The 17,542-nt window shown below is 45.3% G+C and overlaps 1 protein-coding gene across 1 annotated transcript in view; it reads left to right on the top strand.

Annotated features, from left to right (window-relative positions):
* Positions 1-17,542, top strand: part of LOC143983846 (polyunsaturated fatty acid lipoxygenase ALOX15B-like) — a 101,344-nt gene that overhangs the window by 25,032 nt on the left and 58,770 nt on the right. Inside the window, exon 4 of the mRNA XM_077483945.1 lies at positions 16,102-16,230. Coding sequence (XP_077340071.1) covers positions 16,102-16,230 — 129 coding nt within the window. The remainder of the gene's footprint in view (positions 1-16,101; positions 16,231-17,542) is intronic.

The raw sequence follows: 17,542 nt of genomic DNA, 5'->3' as shown, positions 1-17,542 counted from the left end.
TCCTTTAAGGCATAGTATGATGCAAAGAAGTATACTTGGCCATCTATATTGACCCTTTGACCAGGATGAATCTCCCTTCTGGGTCTTGGTATTCTGCCAGGCGAAGTTGCTAGTTTTAGAAAACAGAATTGCTACTCCTTTTTGTCTCGCCCTCTTTTGCTAGGAAACAGTGGGAAGTGGTGGTGCAAGTAGTTGGGGCTGTACAGTTTGGGGAAGTGAGTTTCTTGAATCAAAACCATGTCAAATTTGAGGGACTTGTAGCTGTTGAATAACCTTCTCCTTTTGAAGGGAGAATTCAGTCCCTGGGCGTTATGAGTGGCTTTTTTAAGTGCCCTTTTGGGGGGGGTCAGCCATGGTGGAGATGCTGCCAAACTGTGTGTGTCTGTGTGTCTGTGTGTGTGTGTGTGTGTCTGTGTGTGTGTGTGTGTGTCTGTGTATACTAGATGGAAAGGGAGGTGAGAAGAGATCGGGGGGGGCGGAGAAAGGAAGAGGGAAGAAAGAAGGGGCCATAGGAAGCCACCTTGTAAGTTTTGGACTAGCTCCCTGGGAACCTAACTGTACCCTGGGTGCTACGCCTACAAGAAACATATGCTCAGCTAAGGGCAGACAACCCAGACCAGATTCTTGGTAATCTGCGGGACATGCACAGCACCTTAGCACCTATGGTTAATATTTTAACCCTTTCATGACTAAGCCTATTTTTGGAATTTGGTGTTTACAAGTTAAAATCCATATTTTTTGCTAGAAAATTACTTGGAACCCCAAACATTATATATATTTTTTTAGCAGAGACTCTAGAGAATAAAACAGCGATTGTTGCAATATTTTATGTCACACGGTATTTGCGCAGTGGTGTTTTTAAACGCAACTTTTTGGGAAAAGGGACACTTATGAATTAAAAAAAAACAAAACATTAAAATTAGCCCAATTTTTTTTGCGTAATGTGAAAGATAATGTTACGCCGAGTAAATAGATAGCAAACATGTCACACTTTATAGATTGACGACAAAGTACGGTACCTAAAAATCTCAATAGGCGAAGCTTTAAACATTTTTTACGGTTACCAGGTTAGCGTTACAGAGGAGGTCTAGTACTAGAATTATTGCTCTCGCTCTGACGATCGCGGCAATACCTCACATGTGTGATTTGAACACCGTTTACATACGCGGGCGCGACTTCCGTATGCGTTTTTAGGTGGTGACAGGTCCTCTTTATGGAGGGATCGGGGGTCTAAAAGACCCCCCACCCCTCCTTTACACTTCAATGTATTCAGATTGCTGAAAACGGCGATTCTGAATACCAGATATTTTTTTTAAACCGGCACCATTGGCAGCCGAGTAAACGGGAAGTGACGTCATGACGTCGCTTCCGTGTTTACGATGAGGAGACTGGAACGAAGCCGATTACGGCTTCGTTCCAGTTCCTCCGCAGCAGCCGGAGGCATCGGACACGGAATCGGTGCTCCCGATCGAACGGTAGAGGCGGCGGGAGGGGGGGGGACGTCCCCTCCCGCTCCTCCGGCATAACAGCCGCATCGGTTGTTATATCTGGATAGCCAATCTCCTGCTGCAAAAAACGGTACCAGGATGATGCCTGCAGGTGCGGGCATCATCCCGGTATTGCCCCCGGAAGCAGAGTACGCATATCTGCGTACGCTCGGCGGGAAAGGGTTTAAAGTCCTAAAATAAAATATAAAAGTAAATAAACACTTGAACGGAACACAGTGATCATCTTAAGAGGGTTGTTTCAGTTCCTTTTAGAGTACCCTTATTGGGTATTCTCCTCGGTCTTCCCTGGTAATGAGACAGCCTATAAACCTTCCTGACTGTGCCTCCGTTGGAGCAAAAAACAAGATCGCTGGAAAAAAACAGGAGGCAACCTGGGATCTAGGAGACTATGGTCATAGGAAGTCCTCTTAGTAAATTGGAGGAACAGTGGTTATTTAGGCTGATCTAGTTGGGAAATTACCAAGTTTGGACCTGCTTCCCCCAGAGTCTGACCCATCTGAGGTCAGTGGAGAAAAGGGGTTGTCCATGGGAGGACCAGATATGTTCTGGTGAGTCAAGGGGGATATAACTTGGAAAGTGGGGGAGCTATGGCTCCTATCAGTGGGGGAGGAAGTCCCTGGGGATTACTCCTTCTTGGAGTAAAGAAAAGGTGGTATTAAGTTGAGTAGGTGATATTTCTGCGCTCAGGTCTGAGTGTTCTTTTTTTTTTTTTTTTTTTTTTTTTTTCTCTTTTGGCTGCTGCTTGTTCCACAAGGTTATCGGGCTAGTTGGGGGTGGTCGTTTAGCTGAGTTGTATGGCAGGTTGCAAGTGTCCATGTCTGCTTCCCGTGAGATTAACTTCAAGGAAAGGAGGGTCTTCTCTCCATCTTGGAAACTGGAGAATGAGTAGTGTTTGCCCCTGTGATGAAATTTGATAGCGAATGAGAATGTCCACCAGTATTTTATTTATTTTTGGGCTAGCACCAACGGAAGGGGTTTCAGGGCTCTTCTCTGGTTTGTGGAAGGGGACAAGTCGGTGAAGATTTGTATAGGGTGAGCATGACCAGAGATTTTAGTCACTCTGGACTGCTTCATTATCTCCTCCTTGACCAGATAGAAGTGTGGCTTGGTGATGTCTCTGGGAGTCCCATCCTTTCTGGGAGGTCCCAGGGCTCTGGACTGCCCAGTTTCAGACTATGCTGTGGTATATTCAGAATCAGAAATTTGATTATTTCCTGGGTTGCTTGTGACACATCAACAATGGACTCCGGGAGGCCTCTGTTCCTGAAATTGTATCATCTGGATCGGTTTCTTTATTGTACATCATAGGACAGTCTCAAGTAACTACTTGGTGGTTTAGAGGCCTACCTTCAGGTGTTGACACTGGTATAACCAATACAGGAAGTTGACTCCGCTATATAACCCCTCCTCCTTCCAGGAGCACTTGTTTTTTTTTCGCCAATGTCTAAGGTGTTGGTCACGAGTGAACATGTGCTCTAAAGGAGCTCCAGGAGGGATCCATGCTGGATTTAAAGAAACCTCCACAATCGGATCCATCCACACCACTGAGGCCATAGGATGGTACCTGGACCTCGATGCAAGAACAAGGTTTTGCCTGTAATGCTTCTCTTTGAGAGCTGGACCCTAGGAACCGGGAAGCTTTTTGGTCTTGCTAAATTTCCTAAAGTTGGCCTGAGGGGTGCTATACAAGGCCCAAAGGAGCGGTAACACTTTTAAAAGGTCCCCAGTCTTTAAGCGTGTTTAAACGCAGCCTGCCGTGATGGGTGGAAGTTGGATCTGTCAAATCAGCAGTATCCTACATCTATGAATGATGTGTCTTAGTGCAGCTCTGTCTCAGAACATGTGTGGTCCCAGTGGCAGAGGGGGTTCTATTTCTCTGCAGAGGAAACAATACTTTAAGTTCCCAAAGATCCCTACTTCACAATCTGAAGTACAGAGGCTAGCAAAGATGGTTTGCTCTACTTGCATGCTACCCCTAACAGTTAGCTGAAGGGCAGGTCTCTTTCTTGTGTTCATTGAAGCCTTTACAGCCTTTGCATGCGTTTCCCGTCCACACATTACTAAAAAAGCTTATTTATACTGAATGGCATCATCCGGATAAGCAATTTTTTTTTTTTTTTCCCTTTCATAGAGACTCGCAAAGCTCTATCCTATAGAAGAAAGATTCACTAAAAGATGGAAAGTTCCAGCAGTTGACACTGCGAATTCCAATGTGTGGAAATCCCCCCGTGGACAATGCGCTTATGCTTAAAGCGGGAGTCCACCGGGACTCCGCGTTTTTTTTTTTTTTTTTTTTTAAAGCCAGCAGCTACAAATACTGCAGCTGCTGACTTTTAAATAGTGACACTTACCTGTCCAGCGCGCCCGCGATGTCGGCACCCGAAGCCGATCGCTCGCTCGGCTGCCGGGTCCCGCCGCCATCTTGGGTATGGGAATCAGGAAATGGAGCCTTTCGGCTTCATTTCCCGGTTCCCTACTGCGCATGCGCGAGCCGCGCGGCGCAATCCGGACGGTCCCCGCTGCCTCTGGGAGCTGTGTTTCCCAGCAGGCAGCGGGGCACTTGCTGAAGGGGGCGGGCGCTTGCGGAACGGGGGCGTAACCTACGCTCGTTCCGCAGAGAGCTAGCCCGGAAGTGGGTGCAGTTACCTGGATTATCCAGGTAACTGCACCCCCCTCCCCCCTGAAAGGTGCCGATTGTGGCGCCGGAGGGGGGGGGGGATTCCGATGAGCGGAGGTCCATTTTAGGGTGGACCTCCGCTTTAAAGATCCAACAGATAAGTTGGAAGGTCTGTTAAAATCCTTTTTTCTTAGGTACTATTGCTCAGCCTGAAATTGCAGCTATAGGCATCTGTCGGTCCTTAAAGGACCAGTTCAGATGCTCTCAGATGAGCTCCCTGCACAGGAACTGGCCGAGCTACCTAAAGCTTTATGCTTTGCTGTAGACGCTATGAAGGATTCTATTCACCAGGCATCACGCCTTGTGTTTGTACTTGTACATATGCGAAGTACCCTTTGGTTAAAGGGTTGGTCAGCTGAGACGCCTTGTAAGAACCTTCTAACTAGTTTCCCCTTTAAGGGAGAACGATTATTTGACAATAGTTTGGATGAATACATTCAAACTATTTCCAGTGGAAATGGTACTCTTTTGCCAGTCAAAATAAAATGTAAGTGCCTTTCATTTAAACTGTTTGGCCTCTGCCATCAGACCAGGCATAAAGGAAGACCTGGGGCTACAAATCTGCAAAGCAGAATACATGACCTCCTTATGAAGAGGCATCTCCCCTCACCAAGGTGGGGGATTTCTGATGTACTCAGAAGTCTGGCAAAGGGAGATTCAGGACAAATGGACTCTCTCCAGTGTCTCTAGGATACAAGCTAGAGCTTTGAGAGTTTCCTCCATCTCGTTTTCTGAGATCAAATATTCCCAAGGATTCAGGAAAAAGGCAATCCCTGTTGCAAGCATTAGACCGATTATTGGCTCAAGGGGTGATCAGACAGATTCCCAAAAAAGCAAGGTTTGAGGTTTTACTCAAACCTAATTACGGTGCCAAATGGGGATATCAGACCAAGTCTAGATCTATGTAATCTAAATCGGTTCCTGAAAATCCGCTCCATTTGCATGGAGTCAATCAAGTCAGTAGTTTCCATCCTGCAAGGAGAAACTTCTGGCGTCCATCGACATCATAGATGCATAGCTGCTTGTCCATATATTTCCTCCTCACCAGAGGTTTCTGCAGTTCAAAGTAGAACACAAGCATTTTCAGGTAATAGCCTTGCCCTTCAGGCTTGCTACAGCACCTCAGGTATTCACTAAGGTATTAGCCCCACCTCTAGTCAGGTTAAGGGCACAGGGCATGACAGTCTTGGCTTACTTAGACGTTCTATTAATAGACCAGTCAGTGGCTTGCTTGAAGCAAGGTGTAGCCATCACAAGCGGTTACCTTGAAGGTTTGGGTTGGATTCTCAACCTAAAGAAATCCTCCCTAAAGCCACTAAGGCTGGAGTATCTGGGCCTGATCAGACACAGCCCAGAAAAGGGGTGTTCTTGCTTCCTGCAAGGATCAGCTCCATACAGGAGCTGGTGAGGATGATCAGGTCGAAGATAAATCCTTCAATTCGCCTTTGCATGAGGTTGTTGGGGAAGATGGTAGCTTCATTCGAAGCATTTGCCTATACTCAATTCAATTCTAAACTGAAAGCAGTATTCTGTCTGCTTGGAACAAAACGATTCAAGCTTTGGACTTGCCAATGTGGCTGTCCCATGAGTGTCCCAAAGCCTCAGTTGGTTACTATCTTGGAACCTGCTGAAGAGAAATTCCTTCAGATCAATTATCTGGAAGGTAGTAATGATGCCAGCCTTTTCTGGCTGGGGAGTAGGAGCCTTGCCCATCAACATCCTAGAGATTCTGGCAGTGTATCTGACTCTAGAAACCTGGACCTCCAGGTTAAAGAATTGTCCTGCCAGGATCCAGTCCGACAATGCCACAGCTGTGGCATACATCAATCACAAGGGGTCACCAAGAGTCTCTCTGCTCAGAGGTAAACCAGATTCTAACTTGCCAAGAAGAGAATGTCCCATGCCTATCAGCAGTTTTCATTCTGGGAGCAGAGAATTGGCAGGCGGACTATCTAAGTCGCCAGCAATTCCCGGTGGAATGGTCTCTTCACCCCAATGTGTTTCAGGCTGTTTGCAAAAGATGGGGGACTCCGGACGTAGATCTAGCGTCCAGATTCAACACTAAGCTAGTCAACTTTGCATCCAGGACAGGTGACCCACTCGCATACGGAACAGATGCGTTGGTGACCCCGTGGTATCAGTTTTTACTGATCTATGCACTCTTCCCCCGATTCAGTTGCTACCTCAAGTTCTTTGCTGGATCAAGCTGGAAAGAAAATCTTTAATACTGGTAGCACCAGCATGGCCCAGAAGGTTATGGTACGCAGAGATTGTAAGGATGGCAGTGGAGGGTCCAGGGCTCTTCTCACTAAGGCCAGACCTGCTATCCCAGGGGCTGATATTCCATCCTACTTTACTACATCCTACTTTACAAACACTAAATTTAATGGCTTGGCTATTGAGACTCAAATTCTGAATAAACGTGGGCTTTCCAGGTCAGTTATCTCTACTTTGATTAATGATAGGAAGCCAGCTTCTAGAGCTATATATTAAGCTTATGTTTCCTGGTGTGAGTCCAAGGGTTGGTACCCTCGGAGATGTATCCTAGGCAGAATTCTTACCTTTCTACAATTAAGCATAGAAATGAAGTTGGCCCTGAGTACTATTAAGGGCCAAGTCTCAGCCTTATCAACTTTTATTTCAGACTGCTTGCTATGCATTCTTTAGTCCAGGGTTTCATGCAAGGAGTGCTGTGGATTAATCCACCAGTTAAATCACTTAAGCCCTTGGGAGTTAAATTTTTAGTTTTGTCAGTGTTAAACAGCCATTTGAACCATTGCAGCATGTTCTCATAATCCAATTAGGATTTCAGAATTTGCTGCTCTCTTGTAAGGAGTCATATTTGATTATTCATGAGGACATTGGTGTTACACCCTCGTCCAGGTTTTTTGCCAAGTGTTTCAGGCTTTCATCTGAAGACATTGTCCTGCCAGGGTTTTTTTACCAAGACCTTGTTCCAGGGAAGAAGGGTCACTACATTGTCTTGATGTAGTGAGAGCAGTGAAAAGGTATTTAAGAAAACTTCTCCGATTTTGTAAGACTGTCTTATTTCTTCCAGAGGGTCCTAAGAAGGGACAGGCAGCTTCAAAATCCACTGTTAAGTGCATTTGGCAAGTTATAATTCAAACTTATGATTTTAAAGGGAAAGATTCCCCCTTTTCAAGTTAAGGCACACTCTACCAGAGCTGTTGGTGCTTCTTGGGCAGTGCGTCACCAGGCCTCCAGGTCTCAAATCTGCAAGGCCGCGACTTGGCCTTCAGTACATACATTTGCAAAATTTTATCAAGTGCATGTAAGATGGAATGAGGATATCTCCTTCTGGTGCAGTGTGCTGCAGGCAGCAGTATAAGTCCTCGGGTCTGGGGGTTACCCTACAGGCTGTCTCTCTCCCCTCAAGTAGCATTGCTATTGGACATCCCACCAAGTAATTACTTTAGACTGTGTCCTATGATGTACGATACAGAAAATAGGATTTTTAAAATGGCTTACCTGTAAAATCCTTTTTCTTGGAGTACAACATAGGACAGAGCCCCCGCCCCTCTGTTTTATGGGGTGAGAGTATATTACTTGTATTGCTTGGCTACAAAAACTGAGTGCTCCTGGAAGTAGGAGGGGTTATATAGGGGAGTCAACTTCCTGTATTGGTTATACCAGTGTCAACACCTGAAGGTAGGCCTATAACCCACCAAGTAATTACTTGAGGCTCTGTGTCCTATGATTTACTCCAAGAAAAGGATTTTACAGGTAAGCAGTTTTAAAAATCCTATATTTTTTTTTCTAGTTCATCGATTCTCAGTGTGGTCCAAGTTTTGGTTGGTGACTGCCATGTCAAGTTTATGCTCAATAGCTTCCATCCTGGATCCTAGGTTTTGGAAATCTCTCCTGTTATTTTTGCTGCAGTGGATGCAAGACCCCTTACTAGTAGAGCTGACAGTTTCAAGAGGAGGCCATCTGGATGGGGGCCAGTCTCGGAGTGTGTATGCTGGGGAAGATTCCCCCCCCCCCCCCGTAGTGGTGTTAGATTCAGTCCTACTGGAGAGAATGCGGGGTCTCCGAAGTTTCTGCTGAGCAGTGATTCAGTGGATGCAGGCATTGGTGTAATGTGCTGCATGATCATGCTCTGGTTAGCTGGCGTGTATGTGAGGGAGGCTGGGGCTATCACTTGCCTTTGCTCCATGTGGCTCTCCTTCCCTGAGGCGTGTCGCTGGGCCGCAGCAGCCGTCTTGGTACACCTGGGCTGCAGCGCCCGTTCAAGTTGCGAACCTGGTTTCCGGACATGCGATGGGCTGTTGGGGGGTGGGGGTGTGTCTGGCTCACCCGCTGAATCTCGCCAGGGAGCAGTCTGTGTTGTAAGCGATGTTGGGGCTCGGTGTGGCGGAGGTCCCACTCAAGTGGCCACCTTGGGTACTCTGCATGCGCACTGAGTGGCTATATTTTAAAGGGATTGTAAAGTGAATTTTTTTTTTTAACAAACCTGTTATACTTCCACTGTGCAGCTCGTTTGCACAGTGGCCCCGAACCTGCTCTTCTGGGGTCCCTCAGCGGGTGTCTTTGTTTCCTCCCGCAGGTGCTTCTCACGTTCATGCAAGCTCCCTCGCATGGTGAGAAGCATCTGCGGGCACGCTCCCGTGATGCAGCCGGCAGCTATAGCCGCTCACTGTATCACATGGTCCCGGCGCTCCTCGTCAGTGGATGTGATTGAAAGCAGCGTGAGCCAATGGCTGCGCTGCTTTCCATCCACTCCAGCCAATCAACGGCCAGGCTGAACGGTGGAAAGGACGTCGGGACGAGCGCGGGACATTTGAGGGGTGAGGTAAGTAGAACGGGGGGCTGGGGGCGCTGACACTGTCAGATGTTTTTTCACCTTAATGCATAGAATGCACTAAGGTGAAAAAACATTTACCTTTACAACCCCTTTTTAATGTTTGTTTTGGGAGATTACTTATGCACTTAGTAATCCCTGCTAGTCCTACCCACAAAGATGTAATGAGCTCTTTTTTTTTTTTTTTTTTTTTTTCCCCCCATAATGAAACGCCTACAAAATGGATCCGAATCAATTTGGATCATTTGTTATGTTGAATGCTTCAAACATTCAGAATGAAAAATTACATTTAATCTGAATTTTTTTTTTTTGTGCAAACTTTTTATTCTAATGAAACAAATTGCACGTGTCTGTATATGCACTCATTCTAATGATGGCTCTAAGGCATTTTTCAGGGTAACTTTCCTGATGGGGACAATGGTGGACTATGTGCAAATTGGGGTTGCTATGGGTACAAACATACAGTATCTCAAGAATACACCCCTTACCATTTATTTTTTGTAAATATTTTATACTTTTTTTTTTTTTTTTTTTTTTTTTTTTTTTTTTTTTTGTGACCACTGACTTTTCTACAATGTAAAGTAGTGAGTGTACAGCTTGCATAACAGTGTAAATTTGCTGTCCCCTAAAAAAACGTAACACCCAGCATTAATGTCTAAACCGCTGGCAACAATGCGTACACCCCTAATGAAAATGAACAAATTGGGCCCAATTGGCTATTTTCCCTCCATGTCATGTGACTCCGTGTTACAAGGTCTCAGGTGTTAAATTTGGTGTGTTTTGGTCTTTCTGGTCACTGAAAGTTCAGCCTAGCACCTCATGGCAAAAAACTCTGAAGAAAATAATTATTGCTCTACATAAAGATGGCCTAGGCTATAACAAGATTACCTATAGTGATGGACAAACTTCTGACGGGACGTTTCGCGAATGCGGCCAAAAGTTCGAACCGCAAGGTTTGCAGTGGACCCCATTGACTTTAATAGCAGGTGAACATTAAACTTCCAGGTCATATTTTCAGCCACAAAATACTAGCTGTGCGCACACAGTCCCACAACATGGACACTGACCTAAAAAAGTATTAAGGGGAAACTGGGATCAACAAGTTTTTTTTTTTTTTTTTTTTTTTTTTTTTTTTTTTTAAAACCTGTGAAATTTTGACAATTCAGGAGCGCATGAGGGCCATGGAGGAGAGGCCAGGATATGAAGGGGATGCAGGAGATCAGTGCCACAGTCAGGGCAGCGCAGTCCTGTGCTTGAGCACCTCCCTTTGCCCAGCCCTTACCCCCACCTATGCAGGGCTCCACTGCAGTGGTCCGGGGGTGCCAGTCCAGTGCTGATCCTCAGCCATGGTGCTGGCACTGCCTGCTGATTGGCTTCTCCGCTGCTCTCTCCCTCACTGTCTGAAACCAGCCCCGCAGTAGACTGAGCACTGACACCACCACCGTGATGGAGAGCACTGAGACCAGCAACTCGCTGCGGGACCCAAAAATATGACACAGCTCAACCTCTTCAAACTGGAGGGTATGGGCATATAGTACGGTGTGCTTTTTTTTGTACAAGGAAGTAAGCCAAATGTAGAAAAGTCCGTGTGCTTGATTAAATAAATAGTTTATAGAGTTATGCATATACATGGTCTACTGGTCACATCTGTTGAATTCATCCGAGATCCATGCCTCATTCATTTTTATAAATGTGAGGTAGTCAACCCTGTTGAGCTAGGTGAGTGCGCTTATCGGTCACTATCCCCCCCTGCTGCGCTGAACGTCCTTTCGGACAGGACACTGGACACGGGGCAAGCCAACAGTTCAATTGCAAATTGGGTAAGCTCTGGCCAGAGGTAAAGCCTGCCCACCCAGTAGTCCAGGGGTTCATCACTCCTCAGAGCATCCACATTGGCCGTTAACCCGATGTAGTCGGACACCTGTCGGTCTAGGCGTTCCCTGATGCTGGATCCGGATGAGACCTGCCGATGGGTCGGCTGAAAGAATGACCTCATATCAGAAGTCACCAACACATCTTCAAACCGCCCTCGCTGTTGGATTGGTATCTGCAACTTTCTCTGGGATGGTAATTCCTCCTCTGCCAGCGCACGCAAAAGCAGAAAGCAGAATTTCTCTAAGCAAGGCCTGGAAGTGCTCCATTCTGACAGCCCTCTGTGATGGTAGTAACCTTTCCGCCATTTTGTGTTTGTACCGGGGGTCTAAGTACGTTGCCACCCAGTACTGGTCCTTGACCCTTATGCTTTTTATACGGGGGTCCCTATTAAAACACTGTAGCGTAAAGGCCCCCTATTTGCACTAAACTGGAAGCAGTGTGGTGGCCTGGCTCCTGCTCATCATCCAGGATAACGTCGTCCTCGTTTTCTCCCCATCCACGCATAACGGGGATCCCAGAAAGGTTTAAAGCATGCTCTTCTTGCTCCTCATCATCCACCCCAGCACCATCCTCCTCTGACTACTCTTCAGACACCTGTTGACTTCTCGGAGTAGCCCCCCCTGGGAATTCATCCAGCATTGCAACTTCCTCATCTTCCTGCTCCATGGCTTGATCAATGGCACGACGCAATGCGTGCTTCATAAAGAAGGCATAAGGTACGATGGCGCCGTGGCTGCGACTGACCAGTTTGGTGATCTCATCAAATGGCCGCAGAAGTCTGCATGCGTCGCGCATAAGCAGATGTAAAAAAAAAGCTCCCCAGAACCTGTTCTGCTGCAGATTTCGTACAGGTTATCATTGATCTGCTCCAGCAGAAACGTGCAGTTCTCAATCGTATAGAAGTTTGAGTTCCATCGTGTCAGACAATCGCAAATAAGACGTCTGACCGGCAGATTGTGTTGCCGCTGAATGTCAGCAAGGCGAGCCATGGCCGTGTAAGATCTTCTGAAATGGGCCGAGATTTTCCTTGCCTGCTACAAGATGTCCTGGACCCCAGGGTATTTGACAACGAATCGCTGCACGACCAAGTTTAAGACGTGTGCCATGTATGGCACTTGCGTAGTTTTGCACTGTTTCAATGCACTAAGCAGATTGGCACCGTTGTCACACACCACTTTACCAACTGTCAAATTGAGCGGTGTTGGCCACTGATCTGCCTGTGAACGCAAAGCTGAAAGGAGTGCAGGGCCAGTGTGGCTCTTGGCTTCCAGGCACAACAGATGCAGCACAGAATGGCAATGTCTCAACTGCCATGTCTCTGGGGATCTTGCGCAGTGGAAGAGATGCTAGCAGTGGAAAAAGTCAGCCGAGAAGAGGCAGGCCTGCATGCAATCCGTGGCGGTAAAACCAAATCTACACGGGTGCCACGGGTTACATGCTTGACGGCCATCAGAAGGTTCACCCAGTGGGCAGTAAATTTTTTTTTTTTATATATCTTCCCTGCCCATGTTTGCTAGACCACGTGTCTGGTCAGATGTATCTTGGCACCGATGCTGTGTGCCAGAGATGCATTCACTTGCTGCTGAACATGGCCATATACCTCTGGGATGCCCTTCTGTGAGAAATGCATCCTTCCTGGGACCTTCCATTGTGGTGGTCCAATGGCCACAAATTTTCCAAAGGCCTCCGAGTCCACCAGTTTATATGGCAGTAGTTGGCGGGCTATCAGTTCTGACAAGCCAGCCGTCAACCGTTGAAAGAGGGTTATCCGGTGTCATCTATTTTTTGGAGGACAACTGGAGAGAGAAGTAGAAGATGAGACTGGATGGTGAGGGCCTGGAGTGTGGCTTTGTGGGTTCAGTTGCTCCCCACTGGGCTTGGTGATGGCAGCTCATGTGCCTTAAGGCGGTCGTCCCTAGGTGAGTGTTGGGCTTACCGCAACTTATGCGTTGACTGCAAAGGCAGCAGATGGCAACACAATTGTCAGCAGCGGACACGTTAAAAAAAAAAAAAGCCCACACTGCGGAGCCATGTGCTGGCGTCCTGGGAGCGCCAGATGTGACCGTACATGGTTGATGCCTTGCTCCTGATACATAAGCAGTCTGGTTTGTTCTACCTGTTGGTCCATATCTCCCACTGAACTCCCCTCTTCCTCTTGTGGGCACCCACGTGACATCACTGGACACGTCATCATCGTCCCCTTCCCCCACCACCATAATTGGATCTTGGAGTAGGCAGCAACACCAGGGACCAACCTCCTCCTTGGGCTGATCTGGGTACTGTCGTCAGACTACTGAGTGGCGGTTGTTGCTACCTCCTCTTCCTGATCCAATGCCAAGAGTGGCTGCGCATCGGCAATGTCTTGTGATGAATCGGAAAATTTCTGTGACTCAAGCGGAGGGTATATGGTGGTGGTAGTGTCTTTGGGGGTGCACACAGCAGAGTGAAGAGGGTGAAGATCAAGAGGATGAGGGTGCAGAAGAGTAAGGCTGAGTGAGCCACTCAACCAAGTCTGGTGCTTCCTTTGACGTAATCGACCGCACCTTCTGCAATTTCCTACTTTGGCTCAAGCCTTTTCCTCCTGCCCTACCCCCTACCACCCCTGCAGAAGGGTCTGCCTCTTCCTCTGCATGTCCTATATGTGGTGTTTATTTTTTATTTTTGACCCTGTGACAAAAGTCTCTAGAGAAGTGCAGTATGTATGTGGAAGAAGGTATATAACACCCCACTTCAATCTGTCATTTTGGGGGGCCACTAGTCTATCACACCAGTTATAATTTTTTTTTTTTTTCTAAATTCCGTTTGTCACTCTTTGTAGTATTGCTGCAGGACCGCTCAGCAGTCAATGCTGCACAGTGGAAATGCACTATACTATGCTTTCTATATTTGCAAGTATTTTATACGTGTATTACACCGCTATATACTGCACACCATATGGTACACCTATACCAGTCCTTAAAAGGAACGTTGTGGACCGAAAAGTAGCTAGTGAATTGCAGACTGTCCCTGCTCCAAATGCCAAACTGTCCCTCCCTACACTGAGAAATGACAGCTGCAGAATCTGACAGCAGTGCACTATAATATATTTTCTTTCAAATATACAAAGCATATTATACATGTACAACTCTATATACTGTACACTATACCAGTCATTAAAATGACCTTTTTGTGGACCTAGTAGCTGGTGATTTGCAGACTGTCCCTGCTCAGTACACCAAACTGTCCCTCAGTCCCTACACTGATAAAAGACCGCTGCAGAATTGGTCAGCAGTCAAGTATAATAGGCTTTCTATATTTGAAAATGTATATTATACGTGTACAACCCTATATACTGTACACATATACCAGTCCTTAAAAGGACCTTTGGACCTAATAGTAATAGCTAGTGATTAAACTGACCCTGCTCCAGTGTCCTGTCCCTACACTGACAAGACAGAGTAAAATGGCCGCCAGATCAGGTCCATTTATAAGGTGGGGGATATGTCCAATTGTCATGTGCTGAAATGTCTCAATTGGCTGTCCTGTACCTTTTATAATATAAAGTGTAGCGCTTCTCATAACATAAATCAATAAATCTCATAGATCCTACATATAAATGTAAGAAATAGTGCTCAAGATTATATATATATATATATATATATATATATATATATATATATATATATATATATATATATATATATATAATTTCTCATTCTCAAAAAATGTCCAAGTAAAAGTGAAGAAAAATTCAAAGTGAAAAAAAAAATCAACCAATGGAAGAACAAAGTCCCAAAACACAAAGTCTTTAGTGTGTGATGTCTTGGTATGATCCACAAACGTGAAATAAATTGTACCTCCTTTCAAAGATTCATATATCAATCGTGTAAAATTCCCATCACCAATTGAATTGGAGGCTTACCGGAGATGTTGGATCCTCACAAATTTACATTTTGGGGGATCATACAAGCTTTTGCAACTATATGCAAATCCTCACAGCAGTAGTTAACCAGGAGGACCCCAAGTATGGATGATCTCTTCATGGGTTACAAGGCATTTTAACTCCAACCAGATATATCCAAAAACGGTTTAGGAACCTGAGGGGAAAATTTTTTGTTTTTTTTACTCACTTTTTGATAAAGAATAGCGCAGTTTTTTGTTACAAATTTTATGTCCTGTACCTTATGATGGGTGTCATGCCTCAAAGTTCTTCACAATGTAAAAGCATATGTCCGCTGCGCAAACAGCACTTTAAGTCAGCCAGTTTGGCAAAAGGCAAACTAGCAAAATTAGTTGCGAACCGCAAGGCCACCTCTAAGTACCAATGTACTCACTTTTGTTGCCAGCGGTTTAGACATAAATGGCTGTTTTGATGGGACAGCAAATGTACACTGTTATACAAGCTGAACACTCGCTACTTTACATTGTAGCAAACTAATTTCTTCAGTGTCACATTAAGATATACTTTACAAAAATGTGAGGGGTGTACTCTTGTGAGATGCTGTACATGTATGCGTTATTGCTGCTATCTCCAGGAGCAGGAACACTTATTTTGGATTGTTCTTGGGTGGAGTGTTAAATACATTTTTTTAAAATGTATTTTACAATTTTACCAATTTTCCTTTGATAAATAAAAATCAGGAGATGCCAACCATTTACCACCAAGTATTTGCAATGGTATGTACAGCTTTACTTATGTCCAAGATGCAAAACTCTTCAAATATTTAGATTTATTTAGAATGGTTGCAACAACCGTATATCGGTGTATAACATGCACATTTATTTAAGAGTGAAGTTTCAGGAAAAAAAAAATTAAAGTTGAAAAAGAACTTTGGCACTGACCTTTTTTTACTTTACTTCAATCTACAGCCTCACCATTGCTATCAGTGAAGCCTTTTCGATGCCCATTTGCAGCCCAGAGGGGAGGGGGATGGGACAAGTGCCGACAGATGGCATACAATGTGAATCTCCTATGATACAGGACAGTGGTCCAATGGTGGCCCAGGAGACCGGACTTCCTATTACAGAAGCCAAGTAATCCGGTTCTCACTGTATGCAATCTGACAGTGCTCGTCCCGCCCCCCCCCCTCCTGTCCCCTCCAAGATAGCCAAAATTGTTGTATTGGCGTATAACACGCACACTATTGTCACTCAATTTTCATGGTGAAAAAGTTAGAACCAAGTCAGCATTTTTCTGTATTTATTGGTGTATATTAACTGGCCCCTAATTTATTATGTAGGTGGAAAGTTTATGCAGAAGGTGCCCCTCATTGCATTGATGTAACCAATGATGATCCACAGAATCTGCCTCCTAATGACCAGTACTCCTTCCAGAAGCGGGCCCATTTTGGTTCTACATTACAGTCCACGTATGTATCGAGCATCTATTGACCTGCAAAAAAAATCCCAGACAACATAAAATGTCAGTAAACCCACTGCCACCGATTTTTAGTATAGGGCAACATAAGCTGCAGTCTGTACTGTAGGAAATGTGAAAATATTGTCTAGTACCTTATTTTCTGCAGGCATGTGACCCTTTACTTGCCATGAGCCGTGAGCTCAATGGGTGGAGCACTCGGGAAAGATCCTTTTGTTTTTCCTGTGCCTGCACAGAGCTGATTGGCACTGTTGTGGGTTGGTAGGAAAAAATATTCAAATTGAAATGAGACTTATTAAGCAACATTTAAGCCATGTAAAATTACTTTATTTTTTTTATTGCCAGCCTCCTGTCAAACTCATGAGCCACAATCCAACACTTGTTATGCCTACACAAACTGAAAAGCCAGGGTTGGTTGCTACAGCATTGACACTAGTAATGGAAATGTGCATTGATTAAAGGTTGCGGAAAATGGTTAGAAATCAAAGGATAAAAATGGGGTTTGAGAACCTAGGCTCAGCAGGGACCGGCTGAGATTTGAACCATCTATGGGCAGGCTGATTGTACCAAGTTTTTCCATTGATTTGGGTAAAACCAGAATGTCAGATTTTTATATGCGGTTATTGCCAGCAGCTATAGCCTCTAGAAATCACGGTGTTCTCCTGGCAGGGACAGCTTCTTGAATTCTGCATTTGCATTTCAAATTATAGCTAAACGCCAGAGTTTTAAAATGCATATACATTATGAGTTGGTTTCCGTGACAGGGATTTGTATTTCTGCCAATTCAGTTCAGAGATTAACAATGTTCTACCACACATCACAGCCATGTCAGGTAGCATATAGGAGACCTGATTTTTAACTGTTGCAGTTCTGTAAAGCCCCACCAGTCTTTGAATAGTAAGATGATGCAGCCCAATGGTGAGCTCCACTCCGTCATTCTGCTGTCTGCTTCTATCAGCATGTTCATTGCAGTACAGCCATAGCTCCAACTGTTCCTGATTTCAAGGGACTGTCCCTCATTCAGGACAATGTCCCATTTTGGACTAATCTATATAGTTGTGTGTGTGTGTGTATATAGAATGCACTGCTTATCAGTTTTTCCCAGTTTCTAAGTTGCTGCATTTGTAAATTCCAGAAGCCAGTATAAAGGAATAGTGGTAAAATCACTTGTGGGTTTTACTAATCACGTGTGTGTGTGTGTGTGTCAATTCCCATCAAGGCCAATTCTGACACTTCGCTCCTCCCTCCTATCAGGATGGCACACCTGAGATGAGGGCTTCTCCCTACAGGAAACACAATCACTT

Source organism: Lithobates pipiens, unplaced genomic scaffold (genome assembly GCF_037356315.1).
Source record: "Lithobates pipiens isolate NorthernLeopardFrog02 unplaced genomic scaffold, aLitPip1_a1.2 Scaffold_16, whole genome shotgun sequence".
NCBI classification, from domain to species: Eukaryota; Metazoa; Chordata; class Amphibia; order Anura; family Ranidae; genus Lithobates; species Lithobates pipiens.
The sequence above is the reverse complement of the archived record's forward strand: the minus strand, read 5'-3'. Positions and strand labels throughout refer to the sequence as shown.